Source organism: Hippoglossus stenolepis, chromosome 3 (assembly GCF_022539355.2).
Source record: "Hippoglossus stenolepis isolate QCI-W04-F060 chromosome 3, HSTE1.2, whole genome shotgun sequence".
Taxonomy (NCBI): Eukaryota; Metazoa; Chordata; class Actinopteri; order Pleuronectiformes; family Pleuronectidae; genus Hippoglossus; species Hippoglossus stenolepis.
This window is the reverse complement of record NC_061485.1, coordinates 28140545-28167467: the sequence shown is the minus strand read 5'-3', so window position 1 is coordinate 28167467 and position 26923 is coordinate 28140545. Positions and strand designations below refer to the sequence as shown.

Genomic DNA, 26923 nt, shown 5'->3' with positions numbered 1-26923 from the left:
ATGATCACTACAATAGTGTGTGCGGTGTGGAAGGAATAAGTAGCCCAGCACTTTAAATTGGTATTGAATCATTTTTAAGTGTAATATGTCTCAATCTACGAAGTACAAAGACAGTACAGAAAGGTTATTTTTGTAGCCCATACTCACAAGCCTCAAAGGTCCCAGGACTGTCCCTGGACTGTCCCTGGACAGAGGTGTAATACATGTCATGTGTAGCAGAGCACATCAACAAAATAATGTCAGCTGCTTTTTTAATTAGGGTTTGGCATCAGACATGATGCAGTGTTATGTATTCTTCTTGTGGCCCAGAGTCAAAACACCATCATAGTTCTAGTTAACTGTAATCAAATCCAACGACTGCATGTTATACTATCCATGCAAACGGGAGCTCCTTGGTTCCTCATGGGTCTCTGTACAAGTCAGAGAGATGTTTTGGGGGATTCTGTTCTTCTGCACTTGATGATAGTAGTTCCACAGATGTGACAGCAGATGGTGTTATAGTCCTTTGACAACTTATCTTGTCCTACACAGGAGACGTCAGTGCAGTCTGTGAATCACTGCTGAGTTATTAGTCACAAAGAATGAGGAAATAAAGGATCCCGATGGAAAAATTATTTTTCACCAGGTTATATCTTCACTGCTGTTCACTTAAAGCACCTCGACAATAGACACATTGGCTCAGATTCAGCTCGTATTTAACTTCTCTGATACATAATTCAGGTGTTCACATTTGAAACTGCTTCTAATATTTGTCTTTTATTTGAAAAAAACTGTAGTGCATTAAAGTCCTGAAGCTGGTAATGTTGGGCAGACAGCCTCACACCAGCCCGTTGAAACATACATCGAAATGTGAATTTAAACTTTGAACAACTTGGATTGTTCACATATAAAAAAAAATATATAACACTTCTAAGTAAAATGTCTGCATTCCAAAAACATGTGTTTCAATAAAAAGACAAGTTTGAGTTGTGAAAGTAAAACACTTTACGTACAGAGCAGCCCCATGAGTTTTATTAAATGAAAAGAGTGAATTAGATTAGGTTTATATTGACACATCACCATGTGAGAAGCCTTTTTCTGTTGCAGATGCTCCAGACTGGGTCATTAGAACTACTTAACACACGGCTGGTCTGTGTCCACATACATGGTACATCCTAGTTTATAAGATGATGGCATGTTTAGATTTGTGAAATCATTTTTTTAACTTCTCACATAGTGTTGTGAGGTAGATATATGTGTAAGTGGCAGAATACTCAATATTTTGGGATGGAGATGAAGTGTTCCAGGTATTATTCATGTTGTGGGGACCTAAATCTAGTTACAGAGTCACCTTATCTTATCTTATCTTATCTTATCTTATCTTATCTTATCTTATCTTATCTTATCTCATCTCATCTCATCTTATCTCATCTTATCTTATCTCTTATGGGGACAAAAAGCAGGTTTCCATAGACTGAATCATTAGATTTAAAGCTGAAGACACGTTTTAAGGTCAGGTTTAGGTTATGGTTAAGTTAAGAGCTAGAGTTAGGCAAGTAGAAACTATGGTTAAAGTTAGTCTCCAGGAATGAATGTCATGTCCTCTGAAGTCATGGAGACACGTGTGTGTGTGTGTGTGTGTGTGTGTGTGTGTGTGTGTGTGTGTGTGTGTGTGTGTGTGTGTGTGTGTGTGTGTGTGTGTGTGTGTGTGGTGTGGTCAGTGGGAGGGGCGCTTACTGGTGTCAAATGGATAAAACGTGGTGTATGAGAGCTGCTGTGTCAGAGGCTGCAGTGGTGAAGTGTGTGGGTGATCCAGTGTCCCGGGCAGGACTTAAACCCAGTGTCCGTGTGAGCTGCCATGACCTGGCGGCTTTAACTGCTCAGCTGTGCCCAGGCAGGTGTGGAGCTCGGTGCGTGTGTGTGTCAGTGTGTGTGTGTGTGTGTGTGTCAGGACAGATGAGCTGAGCGTGTACCTGCAGGCTGCAGCCACAGCTCGAGCAGCAGAACACGCCCTGCCACAGGAGAAGGTGGTCGCACGCACTTTACCTGCAGAGAACAAGCGCAGCCCCGATGCTCCGCCGCGGGCCCGCAGCTCCACCGGACACTTACCCAATGAGACCAGGACTTTCCCCCCACACACGTCTTCTCCTCCCCGGGAGCGTTCCAACCCGCGCCTGCTGCTCGGATCACCCGGAGGTCCTGCGGGGCTCCGCACAGAGATAAGGCGGCTTCCTGCAGCGGTTCACAGCGTCGATCCGGCGCCTGGTCCCGGGCACCATGAGCAGGAAGACGCGGCGCTGGATCCTACATTTTTTCCTGTGCCTCGGAGTAGTGTACCTGAAGATCGGGTGAGTTACTGGGTGTTCCACGGGTTGTTTTCACACTCACACACACACACACACACACACAGGAGTTTAGAGAAGGAGAGTTTAGAGTGGCTCCCAGTGCAGGGAAGCAGAGCGCATGCAGATGTTTCCACATGTGTCAGAGTCTCTTCCCTCTCATGTCACCTCACCTGGAGGAGCTCCACCTGCCACATGCTAACCTGTCGCCTTCCCCGCCTGCAGGGGTCTGTCCTCGGTGGTGGCGCTGGGAGCGAGCATCATCTGTAATAAAATCCCGGGCCTGGCCCCTCGTCAGCGGACTATCTGTCAGAGCCGGCCCGACGCCATCATCGTGATCGGAGAGGGGGTTCAGATGGGCATCAACGAGTGTCAGTTCCAGTTCCGACACGGGCGCTGGAACTGCTCGGCCCTGGGAGAGAGGACCGTGTTCGGCAAAGAGCTCAGAGTGGGTATGTCGCACCCTGATGCTGTTCACCATCCTCTCAGCTCATTGATTCTTTGTGCAACACGCTTTCTGAGAACGGGACTTTATTCTCTGGGATTCTGTGAAACTTGGTTTTAAGTAGTTTTATTGCACTTTGATCTTGTACTAATACTCCTATGATGTATAGTAATAATAATAAGAAGAAAAATAACTTTATATATCGAGCACTTTTCAACACAAAGTAAAGTGCTGCACAACAAGAAAAACAAATGGTTAAAATAAGGAAGGAAGTACATAAATAATAATAATAACAATAATAGAAATAAATACATGTATATACATCTAAAGTGAAGTTCAGTAACTTTGTTAGCAAAGTGCCTTGTTTTTTTCTTAGTATTTAAGCTGTTTCTTTTTAAATTGCTGCAGAATGTTACAACAGCTGATTCATAATTGTGGGTTGTGTGCACACTGCAAACAGAACATGCGTTTATTTATTTGTTTATGTTGTAGGTGGTCTGTTTAATACTGTTTGAAGCGTCTGCACATGAGTCTGAAAGTGCACTGAAAACCCAAACAGTTAAATTGCTCCAAACAGTCCCCAAGAGAAGTTAGTGGACCTCCTCCATGTCAGGAAGCTCAGCCGCTCAGTGCTTCTGCTCTTGGTGGGAAAATAAGCCCCAGATCTGATCCTGGATGTGGAATAAGGCTCGAGGCCATGCTCGCTCCCAAAGACTCGACAGTGGAAATAAGTGGAGTGTCATATTTAAACACGCTGGTGTTCCACTGTCTTGTCCTGTAAGTTCACCCTGTCATCTCGCAGACACACATGCAGAGCCGGGGAGTCGTTTTTCACTGGAAGTGTCATCAGGGATTAAGGCTCACATCATGTTTAAGCCTTTAATTTATGCCGATAGCTGCTTTGCCCATTGATATTTTTATTATATTGTATGATCTTCAGGTATGGAGGTATTAGCAGAAACAAATGTTGCGTGCAGTAAAGGTCTGCACACGAAAAAGCGGCAAGATGAGTAGTTTGATGTGTAAATGATGTGTAACTTCAGCTTCAGGTGACCTCTGCTCTGATTGGATAGGATGAAACCTTATGTCTGATCATCTCAGTGGGTTTTTATCACGAACACACACTGTTACATCCTGTTTCATAGCCGCTAACATGCAGACCTACATGCTCTTTATCTACTCTGAGCTGAACAACCTTCATGTATGTGTTCATAACCCCCCACCCCCCTTCTTGAAGCTTCAAGTTCAGACAAGCACTTTCCTCTTGGTTTACAAATTTACCTCCAGGTCGTGCAGCTTTGGCAGGGGATGTTTAACTGAATGTTTTCGGGGAGCAACTACACTTTTTTTCTTGCACATCAGTGGATTGAAACAAAACTTGGTGAGAGGAGATGATTGAAAATCATTTGAGCGCCGCATGAGTTCATATTCTGCTCAGATCTTCGACAGAGATCAGGTTGATTTCTAGGAGGCAGCAGGTCACCTCGCTCGCTCGCTCGCTGCGCGGCTCCAGCTGCTTCGCATCCAGCCTGTCTGAATCCATTGTTTTGTGTCAGCAGACTGGAACACTGATAACTGACAGAATACAGAAATTTGGGGCTGTTGTTGGCAGTGTTGCAGCAGTGTGCAGGGTTTTCGACATTAGGATGGAGTATCCTCCCCATCCACCAGGCTGGCTACTCACATGTGGGCACTGGCTGGATGCTGCTTTAATTACTGTAGGAGTGGGTCCTGCAAATTATGTAACTGTTGATACATTTGGTTTACAAATGTCTTGGCAGGATAGAGATGAAGCAGTGTGAACATTTTAGTTAACAGTATTATATTATTATTGTTGGTATCGTTTATTTAAATTTTTATTTACAAAAAGTATTGATTGATAGAGGACATAAGGACTATTTGACGACAGTGGGAACTAGCAGTTGCTTGGTTTATACAACGCACTAGCAGCTAATGCTGTTACAGTACCAACCAAGTCATCATGGTAATCAAGGCAATTAAAGATTGAACAACTAAGCGTCAGGTAACTGTTTCATCCCTGTGCTCAGGTGCTGCTGTGTTGGATATTCTCTCTACCATGCCTTTAAGTTGTACCACTCTGACCATCACTGAAAGCTATCACCATAGATACACGTCAATTTATTCCAACGTTTGCACGTGAATCCCAGCGTTGGAAGTAGAACTATGACCTTAAAAGTCTAAAAAGCTTCTGTGGTGGTTTGATTGTTAAAGGTGATGATTTTATTGGAGCGTTTTTTGCAACTGACGGTCATTTTTGGATGGTTTCCACCCGAGCTCCAGGAATTATCTCTGTTTTAATTAAAAAGGAAAAGGGGAAAAAACACTGCAGTTGACCTGAAGCAGTCAGATTTATGGAGTGGAAATCCATCTCAGTAGGGAGGCTGTGCATGCCTCTCAGATTCACCTCCACAGGGTGGATCCCAGTGATGGCAGCTGGGACAGGAGCCAAAATAAGGCCTAAACATTTAATATTTTATCTCCCAGTAAATACTCTCAAATATTCATCTTTACCAATCGTCTGGTGCAGTTGTTTAATTATACTCCCAAGATTTACAGACTGGTCCCGACCCTGAAGGCTCTCTGATAATAAGTCATAAATATAAAACCGTAAACTCCAATAAAACAATCAAAATGTCCCACTACCTCATAAACAGCTGCTTTTATTAGAGCTTCTCTCCTCTTTCAGACGGCTTCATTATATTTTCTGTAAGATTCGGATCTTCCGCCTGCAGTGTCTCTGTTTGTAAAGAGAGCATGATTGATGAATGGGACTTGGCCCGGCTCGTGTCTTTTTTTGATTTGGTTTGAAGCAGCTATGTCAGGTATGTGAGGAGGCTCGGCCCAATCTGAAATGCTAAAGCTCTGTTGTCTGCAATTGTGATTAAAAATGTGTGTTTCTCTTCATCGCAGGCAGTAAGGAGGCAGCGTTCACGTATGCCATTATCGCTGCCGGGGTGGCCCATGCCGTCACTGCGGCCTGCACCCAGGGCAGTCTGAGTGGCTGCGGCTGTGACAAGGAGAAGCAGGGTTTCTACAACCAGGAGGAGGGCTGGAAGTGGGGCGGCTGCTCAGCGGACGTCCACTACGGCGTGGGTTTCTCCAAGGTGTTTGTGGACGCACGGGAAATTAAGCAGAACGCCAGGACGCTCATGAATTTACATAACAATGAAGTGGGACGCAAGGTATGTTTGCAATAGTCTATTTGACTTTTACATTAGCACATCCAAATCACATCACAATCACCCACTCATAAGTTATATCTACTAGATGCTGAAGGTCAGACAGACCAAAGTGCATGTGTGAATAAGCTGCAGGGACATTTAAACATTCTACCTGTTAACACTGGAGCGTATGACTTTGTGATTGTAACTAATAACATCGGTGAAGACATCATTTAAAGGATAAGGCTGGCAGACACGGGCATTTTCCATTTTTTCTCCAAAAACAAACAATGAATGTACTGTGCGTATCCAAAGTCTGATATGTATTTATCCTCTGTGCCATAGAGCTCCATTGTTTCCAAAAACTATTAAAAACACATCAGTGAGCCGCAGTGTTTCACTGACATGTTCCATCATTACCATGAACTCACGCACTGCAGCTTATTTTGACTCAATCCCATACACACACCATCCTGCTGCAGTAAATACTCATTAGAGCACCAAATGTAGATTAATCCGCTGCTGAAAATAGTCCCCAACAAATGCTCTGTTTCCTCCTGTTCGATAGAAACTACAATGATCAGCTGTGTGAGTAATATTGCTGAGGCTTGGTTTAACTTTTGCCTGGTGGTACAGAATGCGTCATGCTAGAAACAGTCCATTTTCCAATCTATATGCACTAACAAGTAAATACAGAAAGTCGAGTTGCTACAAAGCTGCATACATATATTTTCTCCATTTATCAAAATACATTTTAAGAACTATATGATAAAATGTTTAAAAGAGCAGTATAAAATCCTGACAGGTCAGGTAATATCCAGTCATACTGTTTTATCTGCTGCTTTACTTATTTAGAATTGTAAGGGCTATCCCAGCATGCACTGGGTAAGAGACAAGGTGCACCCTCTTTTACACAGTGACGACACAGTAGCTAGGTTAACACATGGAGACAAATTCACATGGGCAATCAATTCAGAGTCTCTAGTTTAGTGCAGGTCTCTTGGCCATCAAGTCAGGTAACAGTGCACTATGTTGAACAAGATACTTTTTTCTAAAGTTAAAATACGATAAACGGTTTGATATACTGAGTTGCAACCGAGACCCAATAACCGTATGAACAGTGATGCAGGAAGAATGTGGACACCAGAATGACTTAGACTTTAGGACGTTGTCATTAAAAGATGCATTTTAGCTGGAAATGTGGTATAAATTTGGTAGGTAAGAAAAATGGAGTGGATGAGTTTAAACTGCACAGTAAACACATGCAGTGTTGTTTATTTAGTGCTTTAGACTTTAACTGCGATACTGACAGGTTCACACATATCAAAGTTGAGCAGACATAATTAAAGAAATACACACACTGATGGAGAAAACATTTTTATTGTTACATTTATCATTTGTTCGGTGTGATCATTTTTCTTGAAATGAAAATGATGCCAACTTCCAATAGATGATGTATTGTAGTTAATTGCAGGTGACGCTATGCTTTATTCTAACTCTGAGGCATTTATAATTTGACATGGTATTTAGGAATTGATAAATGCTCTGTATTTATATAGATATTTCTAGTCTTGATCTTGACCACTCAAAGCTCTTTACAGTACAGTTTTTGACACGCCACACATTCACACACATTCATACAGTCCATCCATGTGCAGCACTCTTTCTATCACACATTACTCACACACTGCCAGCACAACGGGGGAAACTGAGATTGAATCGCAGTCCCTCTTGTAAGTGGACGACCCGCTCCAACTCCTGAGCCACATTAGTCATTAGCTGATATGTTGGATCTAGTCCTGAGGTCTGGCTTTAGTAATTTCTCACAATTACATACTGAAGGAAATCATACCGAGAGCAAGTGGCAAGTACAGTGACATCAGAAGCCAGAGGACAAACTATGGTCAATGTAAGAGCCTGCACTCAATTAGAGAAGTCGAGTCAAGAGGTAACAGTGTGTGACACGATGCATAGTGAAGTGAACCCCAGACCAGGACCATATGAGCATACATTAGCCAGACTCTGATGTTGTTAGCAGGGGACAGAAGTCAGGAGCCGAACGACAGATCAATAGAAATTGCAGGATCATCCACAAAGTGGCCGCACCAGAGAGCAGTCTGCTGGAAAACCCACAGCAGTCACGTCATAGATCAGTTTGAAGTATAAACTTCTCTGAATTCTGCAGTTTTCCTGGAGAGTAGATCTTAGACACTGCTGCTGCATTCAGAACTGCAGTACCAGTGCAGTGCCTTTTCAAAATGTTCCTGAAATCTATTAGAGGAGCGGACAAAGTTTTGCTGAGCTTCCCTTCAGTCAGGAGAGACAGAGAGAGATGATTAAAGACAAATTCAATGAATTGATTTGATTCTTGAGCAATTAGAAAAGGTGAAGTCATTTGTGAGGAGTCCTTGGCGATTCGACCCATGCAACAAAATCATTTGGAGGGTTCATCGTTCCAACGAAAATGTGTTTTCTTCTTAGAATATGAATATTAGTAACGGATGAGATGCAGGTCAGCAATGAAAGTACAGAGCAGTATACAAGTGTGAAAGAGCAAACATCTTGACTGCAGTAATGGAAAATCCAAAAATGCAATACCTCTATCTGGGATAAATGAATTGAAAGATGTTCTGAATTTGCCTTTTCTAAGTAATGCAAAAAAGCCAATACAGAATCAAGTCAATGTAAGGAGAGAAAACGCCATCTGTGAGTACTGTCAGCATTCTTTGCAAAATGGAAAGAATGACTGGGAGTCTACAGCCAGAGGGAGAAACTTTTGAAATACCTTTCACAAGTAATTTAATGGCTGGGTTAGAAAATAAACGAGTAAAAGAAGGATCCGAAGAATTATGTTAAACTGAATCCAGGAAAGTAACCCACAAATGTACTGAGGTTTGAAATGGCGAGCATCCATGCAGTAACAAATTAAGGCACAAACGGTGTTTATGGAATCAGATTTTAGTGGCATACCAGCAGAGAGGGTTAGAGTGAAATCCTATGATTTTACGGTGGAAGATGCAAAGCACTTTCTTGTATATATCTTAGCTGAGGACCTAAACAGGGGGGTCTGATTGCAGACAGAGCTGGAGGAGAACTTGTCCTGGCTCTGGGCTGAGGCTCCAGAAGGTCTGGAATTCGAAGCAAAACATGTAATGATTCGTGAGCAAATTATGGGCCATGATGATGAAGTTGTATGTGACTGATGAGGATGTGAAAGGTATGATGCATACGTGATATTGATTGTGACGTAGAACTTGAATGCTCTTACGTTGGCCCTGTATATGTCAAGCTGCAGCGATCAGGTCAAACTTGCACAGTGCAGATAACAAATCAAACTCGGAGAGAGAGTAAGGCCTCGAGCTCGCAAACCACTGACTTTAAAAACATATCCCAAAAAAATCTGATAGTGACGCATCTGTGAAGAGCTTGATCGGGTCAGTGGAATGCACCATTTCATCATAGAGGGCCGTTACTACTCCAGTGATCAGAGATGAGAACTAAAGTGCAGGCTGAAGTTAAGATGGTCACGAAGGGAGAGCGATTGTTTGTGAAGTATCATACCTGATCTGTGATATTTGGGATCTATCAGGAGACGGAGAGCAGATGGAATCCTTACTTTGTTTAGCAAAATTTCACTTTGGTTGAATATGAATGGGCTACTCCTGCAGGAGTCAGACACACCACAGAATTGAATGTGGCATCTGACCAGATGTGATCTAAGTGAGCCTGAGGAGGTGGATACAGTCTCCAGTGGTGGGGTCGGGATTCACACCTCAGCTTCTGATAACAAGAAACTGAAAAAGACAATGTAACATGAAAAATGGTATATTAACTCACCAACTCTTGAACTGAAAGAGTGACCACAGGAAACAGGCATCAGAAGAGAAAGTAAATCCAGTGAGCAGAAAGATTGAACTTTTCAAGCTTTCCTTAAAAGGTTGTTTCTTCTTCTTCTTCAGCTGTGTCTCAATTCAGCGGCCGCAACCTTTGGAGGACCCGGCCTACATAGCCGACTTCGGCTGCGTCCTCCAATGGCCGCGTACATCGTGTCGACTTAACCCAAAATGAGACAGTGTGGTCTTCCTATTGCGTCACCAGATTGTACCACCCTTACCTCCGTTGCCTAGCAACAAAGCTACAGACAAAAACGTCCTTTAGTTGATTAGAAATGTTGAAAAGATTATTTTTTAACAAATGTACCATTCGCTCCGGTTGAGGACTTACATTTCAAAATAAATGATCCTGATGTTTTTCGCCTCGCTTTTTGCCGCCATTTCCTCTTTGATAAACAGTTTGTTACTGAAGCGCAATGAATCATGGGATATCTCAGGCCGCATTTGGAGGAGCCTTCGAATTGGCTGCTGTGACGTTATTTGTCCCTGAATTGAGACACAGCATTTGTCAGTTTTGGAATCTTGAGATGTGTTTTAAAAAAAGCGCTGGCACGAATCCCTGATACCTCCTAGTATAAAAGTTTGCTGACTTGGTTTAGATTTTAAAGGTTAATGTGAACATGTTTACATTAAATCACTATCAGTTAGTTACACCTTGTCCCCAGAGGATGAATGTTTTTTTGTGAAATTTCTCGACTCTGTTGGGTTGGTTGCCATAAATACCTCATGTCCTGCTCAGCATGGATTGCATTTCATCCTGTAACTTTTTCTCTAGTGCCACCATCAGGTGAATTTTTTTGATATAGCATCGTGTTAACATGCTAACATGCACAATTTGAGATGATGAGCATTGCAAACATTCTAACTACAGATCAGCATGTTAGCATTTGTCATTGAGAGCACTATGCAGATGTTCGCATTTAGCTCAAAGAAACACATGGCAGAATGCTCTCAGTATATTAAAGTTTTATGATCTGGAAACTTGTAACCAGCATTTTCCCAATAATCTGGTACTTTCATAGATTCAATATATAACAAAACAGTCCAAATGTATCTTCAAGACAACCAAAGCCAAATCGCTCTCTGTTCATTATTTGTTTATCTATTTATCTATTTCACTACATGCATGTTAGAGCATATTAGTCGAGCCCATCATAGTTTTACAGTATATGCTGATGTGGAAACCAGTAGATGAAGTGCCTTTGTGATATCAGTTCTTTCAGAGGTGTGTTTTGTTCTTGTCACAAAAAGGTCATCTGATATTTATCCTGGTCAGAGAGTGTAATAATGACTTCAGAGGAATATACATGTAGATGTGTATTTGGTGGTTTTTGCTTGTGAAAGTATCGCAGTGTCACGGTAACAGCTTGTGGTCTTGTTCAGGGAGACAGAGTCGTTGTTTCATCTGTGACGACTCGGCTTCCTACTAGTGTTTAGGCTCTGTCATCAGTCACAGTGTGATAACTTGTGTGGATCTTTTAATATACACTTACTAAACTGATACCTCTGTAATTACTGTAGTGCGGCTTTCATGTTTAATTGGAGATGATGTCAGAGTGTCAACCTCTAAATTTCTTGAGAAGAATAAACAATAGTGTAAAAGGTGCCACAGGAGGCTTACAGGGGCTCTGTTAGACAAACAATGGCAGCTTCGTTGGCATCCCACTTCACTGAACTCCGTGAATTATATGTTTGTCAGATCTCGGGAGCATGACCACACTAAGCCGTGTGCATCCAAAGCTTTTTGACAATTACCCCATGAGACTCCAGAATGTCTGAGGCCATATCAGCGTGGAATAATTAAAAAGCAGGGTGAGGCGTCTTTAATGCCAGCGAGGGTGAGGAGGAAGGAGGGTGAGCTGATGTCATTCAGCCCGAGGCACTCAGAGAATACCCCAGCTGCTTTGCCAAACCCACCGAAAGGTTCCACTCTTACCCTGAAAAGGCCTTTCACTGCTGCCAGTGCATTCACCATGAATGTCTCAACATGGTGACGGACCAAACTGTCACTTCACTTACAACAAGAACTCATCATCAACCCTGCAGATGTCTGAATTCATCAGCTTAAACAGATTCATTTCATTTTAACAATATACAAGGAAAAGGTTTGAGGTTATCGTCCATAGTAAAGCTGTTAGTCAAGATACTGTAGCCTGAGGTGGTTACAGACATGTGAGATGAGACTGCCACAGAATTAGCTGCTCTTTTGCATTTTCCCATTTTCAAAACAAAATGTATTTAATTCATTCTACATTTAATTTATTGGCAACGCGTCTGAGGCTCACAAAGGTTATTTAGTGAAACATGCAGTGGTAAATGTACTTTTGCAACAGAAAACACAAAACCTTAACCTTTTGATGGTTGTAAAATTCTGTCTAAGTCAATTAGAATCAATCTACCGCTTTAAAAAGAGTTTTATGTATTTGCATCTGAATCATACTAAAAAAGAATTATCAAAACCAAGCAGCAGATGTTAGGATATCCTGACTTTTACTCCCTAGTTTTTGCCAAGCCTCAAAAACCTTCATCCCACATTTCCCTTAATGCTTTATAGCCTTTTCCATTAAACTCTCCTTGCCTGATAAATTCTCGTGTCTTTCAAACCTCTCAGCCCCAGTTTGTAACAGGCTTTCCAGTAAAGAATGTATTCTCCAAGCTCGAGCTGAGATAACCCATGTTCACGAATGGTGCTCATAAGTTGCTTCTCGGGCATTTACAATAAATAATGACCTTCTCATATAGACTGGAAATAAGCTCAGTTTTTCCTGTAGATAGACAGACGGACAAACAGCAATGACAATGTTCGGTAATAAGGTCAAACTGGGTTTTGGGCCTGTGTGCATCACGTGAGCGATGCAGAAGTTGCAATACCCCATGTGGCCACCATGCCAAAATTGCCTCATTAGTTCGAGGTAACCCTGATGAGATCACTGTTACACCATTAGTTGTGTTGTCCGATGACAAAGCTCCTTCCAGAGAGACGTATACATTTTCACTGACTAATTCTTACTCGCTATGATAAGTAAACTGATGTAAAATCAGAGAAATTCTTTTTTTTTTATTATTCTGTTGAAAAGAATGAAATAAAACCACAGACAAATGCACTGAATGAACACAACATACACATAGTTGTATAATTTACATGCCTTATAAATTGTGTGGTTCTTCCATGAGTGTGTTGTGAAGCTCAGTCTTGTAAAAGAATGGAACATACATAGCTACCAGCCATAGAGTGACATACTGTGGCGGCTCTGAGATCTCTGGAATGCCTACATTCATTTGGAATGTTAGAAAACTTTTGTCTCAACCTGTTGAAGTATTCATGTAATATCACTGAGTATTTCTCCAAACGCATGTGTTTCCTGTGGACAGACACCAACAAACAGTCTGTAATATGGATGTGTGTTAGAAATACTGAATATTTCTCCAGAAAAAGTTAATTTACTTTTTACCAATAAGGGTTTTTTGAGGGTGAGGTAGTTAGGCAAACCTAAAATAAAAAATACCAACAAATTGAACTGTATTTTCAGTTGGTTTGAGTAGTTTTAACTGCAACTGTGCAATGTTCCTCTGTGTTCTAGGTCCTGGAGAAGGGAATGCGTCTGGAGTGTAAGTGTCACGGCGTGTCGGGGTCTTGCACCACCAAAACCTGCTGGACGACGCTCCCCAAGTTCCGTCAGCTGGGATACATTCTCAAGGACAAGTACAACCAGGCCATACACGTGGAGCCGGTGCGAGCCAGCCGCAACAAGCGCCCCACCTTCCTGAAGATCAAGAAACCCCATTCCTACCGTAAGCCCCTGGACACGGAGCTGGTCTACATCGAGAGGTCGCCCAACTACTGCGAGGCCGACCTGCTGACCGGCAGCATGGGGACGCAGGGTCGCCTGTGCAACAAAACGGTCCTGCAGCCCAACAGCTGCGACCTGATGTGCTGCGGCCGCGGATACAACACGCACCAGTACTCGCGCGTGTGGCAGTGCAACTGCAAGTTCCTGTGGTGCTGCTACGTCAGATGCAACACCTGCAGTGAGAGGACAGAGGTGTATACCTGTAAATAGAGATATTTATTGGACGTGTATTCACCTGAAGCGATGCCTCTAACTTGTGTTGATGATACGGACGCCAGTGCACATCTGTCATCACACTGGACTCCACCTGTGGGCTCATACTTTTATTTCTATTTTTCATAATGCCACTTCATGCTCCAGGCTTGACGTATCTGCCGGCCACACTGTTCTATTGGCACGACTCACCTCAGACTGATGGCTTGACTGACTTTATCTTTTTCTAGACTAATAATTTATTCAGTGAGAAAACTACTGATCATTTTTTTAATTTCACTGTCAGCTAAATCTGGTGGCGTTTTAAGCTGGTGTAGATGTCTGGCATTTTATTTAGAAAATATCCAAGTGCACTTAAGAGCAAAAATAATTTTCTTTTCTTTTTTTTGTACGAGACAATTTAAACACTGGAGCTGAAACCTGAAAGAGTCAGGACTGAACTTGACTGACAGATTTGGGAATCTGCCGCTTGCGTGCGTTAAACCCAGCAGAGGAAGATGAAACTACTGATTCTGGACTCGGTCTGATAGTATTGTTTTGTGCTTGTTTGTTTCCCCTTCCCCTCCAGTCTGCTGCTAGTTGTCTGGAAACTTCTGGAGTTTGTGACGAGCAGCCATATTGACTCTTCAGGCTTAGTTGACACCACCAAGAGCAAACGTCTGAGCTTCCAGACATACATTTCCCTCAATGTTGGTCGATAGAATATATTTTGTAAGAGATTATTTTTATATAAATATTGTTTTATTTATTTTCTGTCTCTGTGTAAGATATTTCCCCTTCAGAATTTTTCCACCCACTGAAACACTGTTTTAAATGTGCCTCAGCAGAAGAATATAATGATGTCACACTGAAATGTGCAGTATTGTGATAATGTAACTAGTTTCAGGAAGCATCACACTTTGCCTTCCAACCTACTGAGAGCCAAATACCACTGTCCCCTCCAGGCTGGACACTGGTCCATAATAGATAGATAGATAGATAGATGTACCTTATTGATCCCAAATTGGGAAATTATTGAACATTAGTTTCTGAGTCATTGCATCTCCTGCAGTGGATTTCATGTTTTTGGAGTTTACTCTCTACATTCTGAGATCAACCAGTTTCCACTAACGCCAAAGTGCTTTCTCCCTTATCTATACCAGCACCGACCCTGTCATCTTCTGATGAGCTGCTAACTTTTAACCCACAGTGGTTTCATTTGGCGTTAAAGGATGACTAAATAAGAATAAAAAGAATAAATGAGCATAAATGCATATTTGAATCCATTTACAATTGGCATCACAGTGCGTCTCATGACCAGATTGTTTCTAGATATGATTTTAACCCCGATTACATTTATACCTGGTATTAAAGCCAGGTTAGGTAATCCTGGAACAGCTAGCAAGAGCAGGCTACACTTTGAAAATTTAAAGTTTAAAAATGCAACGATACATTCCACCTCCTCCCATTGGCTAAGCCCACAAAGCACATGAACGTGCACTGACTTACAACTGCTAGAAGTGACCCACTGGCTACTGGCTAACATCTCTGCGTCAGCGGAGTACGTTTCTCGACAGAAGACTCCAGTTATGTGCAGTGACAGACAGGTACACCAGCCAATCATTTCGTTCAGAGGGCCACAGAAACTTTGTCTATTGATGCTATCAGGACATTAAGAGGATTTCAACAAATACGATCAAAGAGTGTTTCAAATACAACTTAGCAACCACTTGTTAAATGTGTATCTCCAAATTGAGATGTGACTGATTGCGAATGCTTTGTCAATCGTGACGTCCTTCTCTTTTATGCGCCGGTCCAAAAGACAAAAAAAAAAAAGATAGACAGTACGTTATTGTGTTTGCTTGTTTTTGATTGGTGTTGCTTCTGTCCATCCACGAGTGTCATGCACGTCCATTGTTGAGGACTGAGAATAGGACACTTCATGTGTTACTGGCTACTGGCTGCTAGCTGCCTACTGCTACCTTGCTTGTTTGGAATAGTATTTCTGCCTTTGTAGTTGCTCCATGTGGATTGACAACACATTTACATGTTGAGGTGGTTTCCTCTGACTGGATCACAGTCCGTCCTCAAAGCATCTCAGGTGCATTTAAAACTGTAATCTCATATGGTCAAACTCTAACTGATTCCAATCGGATCTCCCAGAATGCATTTCAATGCCTGGTGTAAATGGGGTATTCCATTATTTTCCCACATATTCAGTCAGATGAAATGAAAGGCGCTACATGTTTCAGAGCTGGATAATAACCCAAACATGATGATAATGAGTTATAATTACTACAGGAGCACAACCTGGAGGTTTGACTCTGGCTCTCTGTGATTTAAATCAGTCCACAGGTATGCAGTGATCTCTATCAAGTTTCTCACTAACACTACTTATGGCCGGGTATCATTTCGCATTTAAGTATTGAGGCATTTTACGGTAAGAGTCCTGTGATTATGCGTTATTAAAAAAAAAAGGTTTCTGGTCAGATCATTAAATATCTGATTAAAAAATAAAAGACAAGAATTCATTTCCAGCTGTTGAGACTTGACAGTTTTTAATACTTGGTATCATTGACACATTTCAGGAAGGAAGTTTGCAACCCAGCTCCCAACTACGAAATAGCCTTTGAAACAATCTGAGGTACTGTAGTGAGCAGTCAGGTAATAATAGATACAAGTGTAAAATGCCTTCACCAACACAGTTGTAGAAACTATGCTGTTTATTTGGTTATTAATGAAAGAATTCCCTGTGAACTCTCAACCCTGCATGGTTACAGCTTTGTCTTGTATGTGACTGAATTAATGAAATCATATCAAAGCTGTAGTATTCTTACATCAGAAGTTATTTTCATGTAGAACCACACTGTCTTTTCATTTGTTCTTGTTTAATAAATGTCGTCTCAGAATGAACAGAACAAGGTGGTTTTGTGTTCATTAAACATAAGTGCAGGTTCCATCTTGTTATGAGGGCAGATCAGAGTGCAGTAGGTATAACTGAGGGCCGTGTTGCAGGTGTCGCAGCAGTGTGTGTGTTCCTCAGCGAGCGGTGGGAGTGCGGAGCTCCCGGCTGATGGATTACTCTGACATCTGCTTCATTCACTCCTCAACAACGTTGCTACAACAACCACACTGTGCCCCCCAAAAATGCTCCCCGTCTCATCGAGAGGCCAGGCGGCCCATTAACAAAATGGTAACCATGCAAAACCCAGATAAAATTTGGATGCTATTTATTTTGTGCAAATGGCAAATGAGAGGCGGGAAAGGAGGGGGGGTCTTCACAATTGCAAGGGGATGATGTCAAGAAGGATTTCAGTCTGAGCAATAGAAAAGGTCTTAACTCCCGGAATAATCGGCAACAAAACATCCCGCGGCCAAACTCTGCCTCAATAGAGTGATGCTTTGAGAAGGCAGCTGGCCAAACAGCCCTGGTCAGAGCAACAGCAAGGCTCTGTCACTGAGAACTCAACAACATTCTGGCAGAGTCTCAGGCAGCACTGGCTTCTTACACTTCAAATCTCTCATGATACGGGTTTAAAGTTATTTTGTCGACATGAAAAACACAGACACATCCACAATAGATGGAGAGTATACATATAAACAAATATATAATATAATAATTCTCTATTATCGATCTTGTGTCTAATCGTCCACTTCACTAACAGTTAGCTGACTTAGCTCCACTTTTTAAGAATAACTCCTCAATAAATGATTTATTAGTGAAACCAGTTGTTGACTAAACAGTGTCATCTTAAAGGGATGGTTCACCTAAAATTGAAAATGTACTCATTATCTACTCAACACTATGCCGATGGAGGGGTGGGTGAAGTGTTTCAGTGCGAACGTGCACCTAGGGCATGCCCTCGGAAAAGTGTGTGTGCGGTTTTCCGGTGTGTCTGTGAGAAGGCGCCTCTGAGGCTAGGAGATAGAGGCTATCAGAGGACATTTAGGGTAAAAACATGGTGTAAATGATACCGTTTCGAGTTGAATATGAACGCCAGGCTTGCGGACACTTGGATGACACCACAGGAGCAGTATGGAGACATGTTAGGTTTTTGTTTTTTAATGTCTGAAGAAGGGGTCCATTCAATTGTATTGGATTATTTTGCAACACTGCTTATCCCTGAGACTCCAAAAGTGTTCTGTGGACTCAAACACTTCACCCACCCCTCCATCGGCATAGTGGTGAGTAGATATAGATTGAATTTTCATTTTTCGGTGAACTATCCCTTTAATGTCCATTTAATAGTGGAGCTTATTCTGTATATTACAGTATATGTAGAACAATAACATCAATTACGATTCAATATTATAATGAGAATTTGGCTCCGGTGGTTCCCTTTGAAGTTCAAAACTACTAGTACCCTAACCCTACTAGTACTTTTCATATATCATAGTAATTGTCCTGTTATTCCAAAAGTACTGTGTGAAGTACCATTACCCTGTTTCCTTCCTTCATTATTCCTTCATTACCCTCACATATAGCTCAGTAACTACATAGGTACCTGCTTAATTACCACAGTACCTCCTTTGGTACTGCAGTACTAAAGTACAACTTGGGATACATGGGCACATCTTTCCATCTTTATATGGTTTATAATTAGTTTTTTTTGCTGGGTTTAAATTATAAACTATATAAACATAGACGACATGACGGCTCCCTAACAATGAAGCCAAAGGCTTTTGATTGCCCCCTGGGGGTTGGCTGCAATATATGTCATAAACCCCTCCTCCTCCATGTTAACAGATGGTTCTCAAAGTATTTGTTAAATTCACTTTTCACAAAGATGGTCATTTTAGTTAATTCTTGTCACAATGATGTATGACAAGTTTGGTTTTAAAAAGTGATTTGATCATAAGAAAATGGGGTGAAACATTATGATCAACAGCTGAGACCTAGTTGCTATTAGTCAAGTGCATGTATAGTTGGGACTTCTTGCATGTATTAAGATCTTTTGGACAATTAAAAGAACTACTCGATCTACCAATTACCTTTTTTCAAGTGCGACTATGCAATAATGCACAGATGATAAATCTCACACTCTTTAACTCTCTATTAAACTCAAAGAACAAAGTGACTCATCCTTCAGCAGCACCCACAGCAGATCATTGAAGCACTAATGATGTGCGTCATGGTGTTTTTCCTATAAATACTAGTGTGTCACTGCCAAGGTCCCTGGTGTTGAATACCTCTGAGCTGCTGGTGCCAGCCTCCGTCGGTCTGTGGGAAGTGCACCTGTGAACACCTGCACTGAGGTGGTACTCGGAGACCTATGACTGTGCTGCTCGCTGCGTGAGCCGACTGCCATCCCGGCCTCTGTTCCTCGTGCGAGCAGCCTCCCACACCCTCTAAGCTGCGATCCAGAGTCGGCACCTAATTTATGCAACGCCTAATTCTTTAATGCCGAACATTGTGTGCAGTTATATTTCTTTCAGCATGAAGACAAATTTATGGTTCCTTACGGCAAACAGCGCTGGAAGGCATCAAGCTTGGCTTGTGCAAGCCACAGTCTTTGTCAGAGCACTGATTATTTAAGACAGGGGCTGCTTAATAACTACAATTATGGCAGTGAGGGCCAATCATGGTCCAAACTGTGCCAACGATGACATCATAGCCAAGGAATGCACCAGACACAAGGTACACATACTCTGGAAAACTAAACGCTGTTATGAAGATTTTAATTGAACAATCCATAAATCAAACATTTCATATCAGGCACTTTAGACACTGTACAATAAATCTGAATTTGGCTGAGAAGTGATTGAATGAATGTGTTATTTGTTGGTTAAAATCGGCCGAGGTTGGAGCATGCCAGATAATGATAAACCTACAGCCCTGAGCTAAACTTCTGCTGTCTGATCGTAAAATGCTTTTGAGTGCTGAAAAGGTCTTATCGGTAAAACAGACGCAATAAAATTGTTTGTGAAGGTGCTTTGCCTGAATTGCATATGCATGGATTAAGGGATTTTAAAAGGTATGTCCATAGATCTTTTAATTTACAGGATGGGCTCAATAGAGCAAAGAAAAAAGAATCTCGTTGCCTACCTCCAGTGGTATCCAGCCAAGCACATAGTTTTGTTTTTATTTGATCTGGTTTTGAGATATGTTTCCGTGCGATTTCTGGTTCCACCCAAACACATTTGAGGTTAATGGAATGTTGTTGGTACTCGCAAGATTAATAATGACATTCAAGACTGAACTTCTCTGAGAATCAGTTGCTCTAACACAGAACACAATAGGTACTTCGTTTTGTAGAAAGTATTTTCAATCTATTATTGTAAATTCCCTGGTCAAAAACTCTAAAGGGGATCATAAACCAGCAATCACATGCCCATATGTACATTTCAAGTGGTACCACTGCATCACTGTACTAATCACTGTTCATGGTCAGGTTCTTGGTTTGAATCCCAGTTTGGCCAGGAGTTTGCATGTTCTCACCCTATCTGCGCGGGTACTCCAGCTTCCTCCCACAATACAGAAACATTCAGATTGGGGTTAGGCTATTTAGAGACTCTAAATTGGCCGTAGGTGTGAATGTGAGTGTGAATGTTTTTTTTGTCTCCATGTGTCTGCCTGCGAGACAATGACAATTGGCTCCTGATGGATGGATTGCTTGTCTGCAATTATACTCTTTACAGACTTTCTGTACTTTTGAACAGAGACATTGGCCTAAATCTTTTTTAATCAATACTTGAGCACAAACATGACTGTACCATGCATGTCACTGGAGTATACTGCTAGAGGACACACCACACAGAGCTACTGAATTCACATCATGTAAACAATAAGCATGGTAACACTCCAGAGCGACAGCTGCGCTACCTCTATGGGAGGCCCCTAAATCAAGCATGTTGTGACAATGGTAAGGGTGTTTTCATCCTCCCAATGCAATTCAATTTTATTTGTATTGCTGCACATTACAACATGCATTATCTCAAGGCACTTTACATAAAAGTCCCTAGAGCCTATAATTCTCTTAGAGAACCCCAACAGTTCCCACAATGAGCCAACACTTGCCAGCACAGTGTTGATGAAGTCAAAAATACACTTTGTGTTTAGTCTAGATATAATTTGTTTCTGGTGACTAACCCACCAGTGACTATCAGACAATATTCATCTGTTGGCACACAGTCTGTGAGACTGTGAATGGTAAATCGTCTGTATTTATTTATCACTCTTCTAGTCCTGATGACCACTCAAAACGCTTTACAGTACTGTTTTTCCATTCACCCATTATTTCATTCAGTGCATCTATGGGCAACACTGTCTATCACTCAACCACTGTCTGTACAGCCCTCAGGGGCAAATTGGGGGTCAGTTCAGTTCTTGCCCAAAGACCCTGAATGGGGTTAGGGTTAGGGTTGCCTACCTCCATTTTGTAGGGTTAGGGTTAGGGTTAGGGTTAATTCAACCCGTCTTTCACAGCGGAGTCGATCTTGAGGTGTAATTACTTTAAGTTCAGAATGGACAACTCTTTCAATGCACATAATGTACAGAGAGCCTAACAATATCTCCTGAACTATATCAGTGAAGGTGTCACAATGTGGACATGATGTGCCTGTGATATTCGTGACAAAAAAAATTCTGTAAAACACTTCATAGAACTCTATATTTAAAGGATTACATGGGTTTTTAATTTTGCAGTCATGCCAACCATCACCTAACTGGGATCAGTGTATGGCGCAGGTAGAGTTCTGCTGCCATCGGCACTGAAGTGTCATGTAGTTGTGCTGTGGTTACACACTAAGACATGAAGCCGTGCTGGAGGTCCCGGTCCCCCTTTGTTTCCGGAGGTGATTGACAGAGCGCTTAATCCCAGAGAAGCCAAAGGAAATAACATCAAGATGCACTTAATTACACTTTTTTTCTCCTGCAGGCCTTTTTACCACATGTGTGGCGTGTATCTGAAATTATACTCCACGTATGAAAAGGATTAGAAACGATTCTCGAGCTTGTGTTAGCTTGCAGCTCATACCAATTTGTGGAGTATATGGCGGAGTATCACGCTGTTATTAGAGCTTACAATGTGGGGCAAACAAAATTATGAGTTGTCCCTACAAAGGTTTATATCAGACTGTTACACCCTCTGCTCCCTTGACTGTAAAAATGTGTGAAGAATGCAGTAATGACACATGGCGTGCACCGTATGAACCACTGCACTGACAGGACATGGGAGGTATGTCCCTGTGGCCATGCTGACATGAAAAACAAATAAGCAAGCATCAGCTACACAAACGACTTCCTGCTTTACGCCCAGCAAGCTATAATTTTTTCTCCAAATATAAGGATGTAAAAAGTTCTTGAAGCATATTGAGCCATTACACGATGAGAAAACTCTCATGCCTAAAGCAAAGTGTGTCCTGTTTCAGATTAGTGCATGACCAGCTCTGGTTAGTAACAGCAGAGATGGGTCTTTATAGAGAGAGAGAGCAGGAACGCTCTCTCTCTATATAAGATTCCTTTATAGAATTTGCTCATTCTTGATGGTTTCATCACCTCACACCTTTCTCAGTTGATTTAAGCTGAGGAATGTGGCGGATCATCCCGCAGCAGAGAGGGCAGCTGGAGGAACCTGCAAACAGTTGTGACAGTCATGCTAAAATAAGTTTGAGTAATGAACAGCCTGATGATAGACCAACACCACATCAGCATAATATCCAAAACAACCCTCTTCAAAAGCTGTGACTGGTGAATGAGAAGCATGTCTATGAACTTTTATTCACAATCCTTATGCACAACTATTGGACTTCATCCATTGTTTATAGTTCTGTTCTCTGTTGCTGATTCTGATTCACTCCTCCAGCACAATGAGTAAGACCAGGTCAACTGTTCGTGTTGGGTCGATGTGCCTATTAAGGATTTATTGTACTGTTGTGGAATGCCAGTACATCAGATAACATGATTATGATGTCATCACATTGTGTTTGCATTCTGCCATGGTATCAGCCTGTCTCAGCCCTTTATCTATTTGTTATTTATATATTGGCTCAAACTGAATTTATGCAAACTGTATTTGGCAGCTGGCAGAGTAATTGTCCGGTTCAACTGATTCAAACATTTGCGTTAAAACATTTAATTTCCCCAGGTGTCTTGAAAGGTTTAGGGGTTCAGTGCATGTGTGAAAGCAATTCGTCTGTCACAGCTTCCAATTGGGTAACACGCTGCTGCTCCACCTCTCTGACTCACTAAACAGAGTAATAATAATGAAATAATAATACATTTTATTTATACAGCACCTTTCATACATAAAATGCAGCTCAAAGTGCTTTACAATTCAATCAAAGACATGTAATAAGATTGATCAATAAGAACCCGATAGCAATAAAACAAAAAAAAACACAATACTAGCAAAAAAAATAGAATAAAGACAATGGTGTTAAAAAAAGGAAAAAGATCAAATTAATAAAAAACAAGATCGTAGAAATAGGTGATGGGAGTTTGTTTCGAACCTTTGGTGCATAGCAAGAGAGAGCTGCGTCCACAAACCTTTTGTAGTTCATTTTTGGTTAATTTTTCACTTTTGAAATAAAGTACCGAAGGGGTACGGCAATAGAAACGTTTGAAAGAGTAACAGTCAATGGGCATACTTTTAAAAACTACAGTCTTCAGCTCTGTCCACAGAGGCTCTAAGGGGATGAAGTCTGGGCTTTTGTTGGGTCACTCAAGGACAGTAAGAGATTTGTCCTGCAGACACATTAGTGTTTCCCTGGTGTTTATACCTGGTGTTCTCCAGACAAAGTGTTTGGAGTTCTGCCCAAACCTTTTTTTAGAGCAGAGAACAATTTTTCCTCATGCTCTCAAAATCCTTTTTATTGCCCTCAAGCAAACTCCAAGCAAACAGTCATATGCCTTTTACTCAAAGAATTCATCTATCCTCTCTACCATAATGATCTGATTGATGAAGAGCTGTTAAGATTGCCATCCTTCTGGTTCTCCCATCTCTGCTGAGGGTTTCTGAAGCTCTGTTAAAATGACCACTTGGTTCTTGATCAGCTGCCTGTCCAAGGCTCTTGCTTGTTCACTCAGTTTGGCTTGAGGGTCAACTCTAGAAAGGGTGCTGGTACCGAAACACTCAAAGTTTTAGAAATGGTTTTATATCCTCGCTCTGATCTTCAGTCTACCTCGTCGCAGTTTTATCACTGAGGTTCACAGAGTTTCTTGGACGTCGTGGTTTGTTTTTTGCCCTGACATAAAGTGTGAACTGTGTGTGCTTTTCTAAACTATGTCCTGTAAATTCAGTTTGCCACAGGTGGACTACAGTCCGATTGTAGGCAAATCTCAACAATAATTGAAGGGAACAGGATGCTCCTGACCACAGTCTGAATACTTGACCTTGATGAGTATAGATTAATGGACAAAAATATACATTTGATCTATTTATCATTAGATCTACAACACAATAATGTGAGCAAAAATTAAATTGGTAAGAATATTTTTCTGAAGCTACTGTAGGACATCGCAAATGATTTAATTCCACAAGGCCTCAGTGGACCTCTTGTCACCTCTCTAAGTTCTTCTCCTGAGAATCCGGAGCAGACAAGACGTCTGAACTTTGTTTTCCTCTCGGAGCTTGGGTGTGCTTACCTGTGCAGGACCTCGCCACATGTTATCTTTACTTCCAGACAGTCACTGGTATGTTTTCATGATTGCATTGCTTCAGTTAGGAAACTATTCTGCTCGCATTCATCGAGCACATATCTTTACGAGCTTCATGAGGAATTACTGAGATAAGACACTCTCATATTGTAAACGTGCATGACTCTGGAGTTTGCACCAAAACTGCATGCTTCAACAACCTCTGTGATAGAGCTCCTAATCACTGTTGAAGGAGCTCAGTTTTTTTGCCCAGATGTTGACTGTAGAAGCAAACTTTACTCTGCATTATAAAAAAAAGGTCTTTTGAGGTTTGGAGGTTCACAGTGAGGTCACTACAATGGCACAGCCCTATAAACTATGGAAACTTGAGGATTAGAATGATAATGATGAATGCAGGGCTTAGTCATTTGTGCTGGCAACATTAGCCCAGGATTGAATTGGTGAGCTCTCTGCTGTGTTGCTTTAAAACAACAAGTTTCAACAAGTGACAAGACATGGATTCTGAAGGGGAAAGAAGAAAAAAAAAATCTCAGCTCTCTTCTGTGCCAGATGTCATGCTTTGGAAGCAGAATCAGCCCAGACTACTAGCTGTCTGGGAAAATTATGCAGATCCTATTCCAGGCACTATGATAGGTAGTAGGTTTATGTGACAAATTAAAAGTCAGCTTGCATGTCAGCTGTCAGGGTAATGATACTGCAAAGAAAACAATAGTGACAACAACATTACTGTACCTGTGGTGACCTTTCATCTGCAGCCTCTGATGTTCAGACAAAGTCTGGCAGAGGTAAAAAGAGAAATAGAGATCAAAACCCCTCTGAAGATCTGTAATGCAATTACACTCAGAAACATCTTTTGCAAGCTGAAAGAGGTTCCCTTGTAGTTTGAATGGGCCTCTGTACAAGAGACCTGCAACCAGTGATGCTAGTGTAGGCCCACTGCTTGTTATTGTTGAAAGAGCAATTACATAAATCTCTTAAGAAGAGTTGGACTCGGAGCCACTCTCACTGTTCAACGCACCAGCTGCTCAGTTTACAAAGGAATTAATGTCAATGTGTAGCACATCCTTCATGTAGTGAGGTGGAAAAGAAAACACTAGGTGTGGAGGTCGCAATGAAATGGAGATGAACTTGAAGGTGCCTTTGGAGTTTTCTTGTAAAACTTGATATTCTTTATTATCCCAACACATTGAGTATCCATCTGTCATTTCCTTCCTCTTAAAATATTTGCAGAGCTTATGTTGGAAAGTCATTTATCCAGCATTGTTAACCTCTATGTTGTCGCACTTTTCTTCTTCTCTGTCTTTGTTGGGGCATTGCAGCATAATTTGACACGTTACTCTCACCTCTAGGTGGGTAATAAACAACTCATGTGTATACATGTGCATGTGTGTTCTTACGAAAAAATGGGGACCCATCTGAAAAGAAATGACTCAATAGTGCTCCAAGATGTCTAAGGGCATTTTCACAACTGAAAGTCTGAACAAAGGTCTGATCCAAATGTAGGGGGGGACACTAGGACCCAGGCACAATTTGGCAAATCAAGGGAGAGCATCTCAGCAGTTAAAAGGTCGATTGAGCACAGGTGTGTGTCAGCATTCATTCCTGGTGATCACATGTCCTTGGTAAGACAAACAAACTTTTGTTTTAATCAGAGAAGTGTGATTGTCGGGGTAATGTAGGGGTGCAAATGCACCCTGAGGTATTGGAATTTTAATGTAAATATTGAATGTGTTGAGGTTTTTACTATTTTTAACTATTGTTTCTTTTGTAAAGGGTCATAACGGTCCAGAATTAGTTGCAGTGCAGGTATGAGACTGCATTTTACTTTTAAACTGTGTTAGGCGATTAGACTGAAAATAACATGTGCTGTATTTATTTTACAGGCAAAGTGCTGGTTGCCATTTATTTTATATTTCCTGTATTTTAAGCATATGTTAATCTGCTATTTTGTCTCTGTTAGTGCTACAGCTGTTGTTGGCCCCCAGTCACAGGAGTGGCTGGTGCAGTGGAAGTTCACTTGATGATTTGTGGTTTGCTGTGGCACTGGTATTAGTTTTGGTGTGTTTTCTGTTTGGGAAAAGGGTTTAATGTTTGTATAGTTTGTTACTCACGATGGCATACTTCCAGTGCACCAGCCTGCTGACTGGTGTGCCACACCACTGTAGCAACTTTTAATTCACTTTTGAATAAACCAGCTTGTTATGGCACTTTAACCCACACTAACTGTTGGCTTTATCATTGAAGTTCACCTGTAATGACATTTAAGACTAAACAGGACTAAAACAAAGTAAATGTTGTTTGATGATCTGGTTAGGATTGGTTTCACATTGTAATTCAGGGAGCACACTTTGTATGACATACGTACGTTCTGATGGTTATGAAACTGTTCAACTTGCAGCAATTGATCCAACAGTGCAAACTATTAAAGTGTTTCCACACTGC

At 41.5% G+C, this 26923-nt stretch overlaps 1 protein-coding gene across 1 annotated transcript; it reads left to right on the top strand.

The window, feature by feature from the left end:
• Positions 1-1575: 1575 nt before the first annotated feature.
• Positions 1576-16787, top strand: wnt7aa (wingless-type MMTV integration site family, member 7Aa). The gene is made up of 4 exons (XM_035147942.2): positions 1576-2327; positions 2547-2773; positions 5698-5969; positions 13423-16787. The coding sequence occupies exons 1-4, from the start codon at positions 2257-2259 to the stop codon at positions 13900-13902; spliced, it is 1050 nt and encodes a 349-aa protein (XP_035003833.1). The 5' UTR covers positions 1576-2256; the 3' UTR covers positions 13903-16787.
• Positions 16788-26923: the final 10136 nt, after the last annotated feature.

Excerpts from the sequence above, each read along its gene's own strand:
- wnt7aa (XM_035147942.2), top strand. The coding sequence starts at position 2,257 with ATGAGCAGGAAGACGCGGCGCTGGATCCTACATTTTTTCCTGTGCCTC. Across the intron at positions 2,328-2,546 it reads GTAGTGTACCTGAAGATCGG|GGGTCTGTCCTCGGTGGTGG; the intron begins GTGAGTTACTGG and ends CCCCGCCTGCAG. Across the intron at positions 2,774-5,697 it reads CGGCAAAGAGCTCAGAGTGG|GCAGTAAGGAGGCAGCGTTC; the intron begins GTATGTCGCACC and ends TCTTCATCGCAG.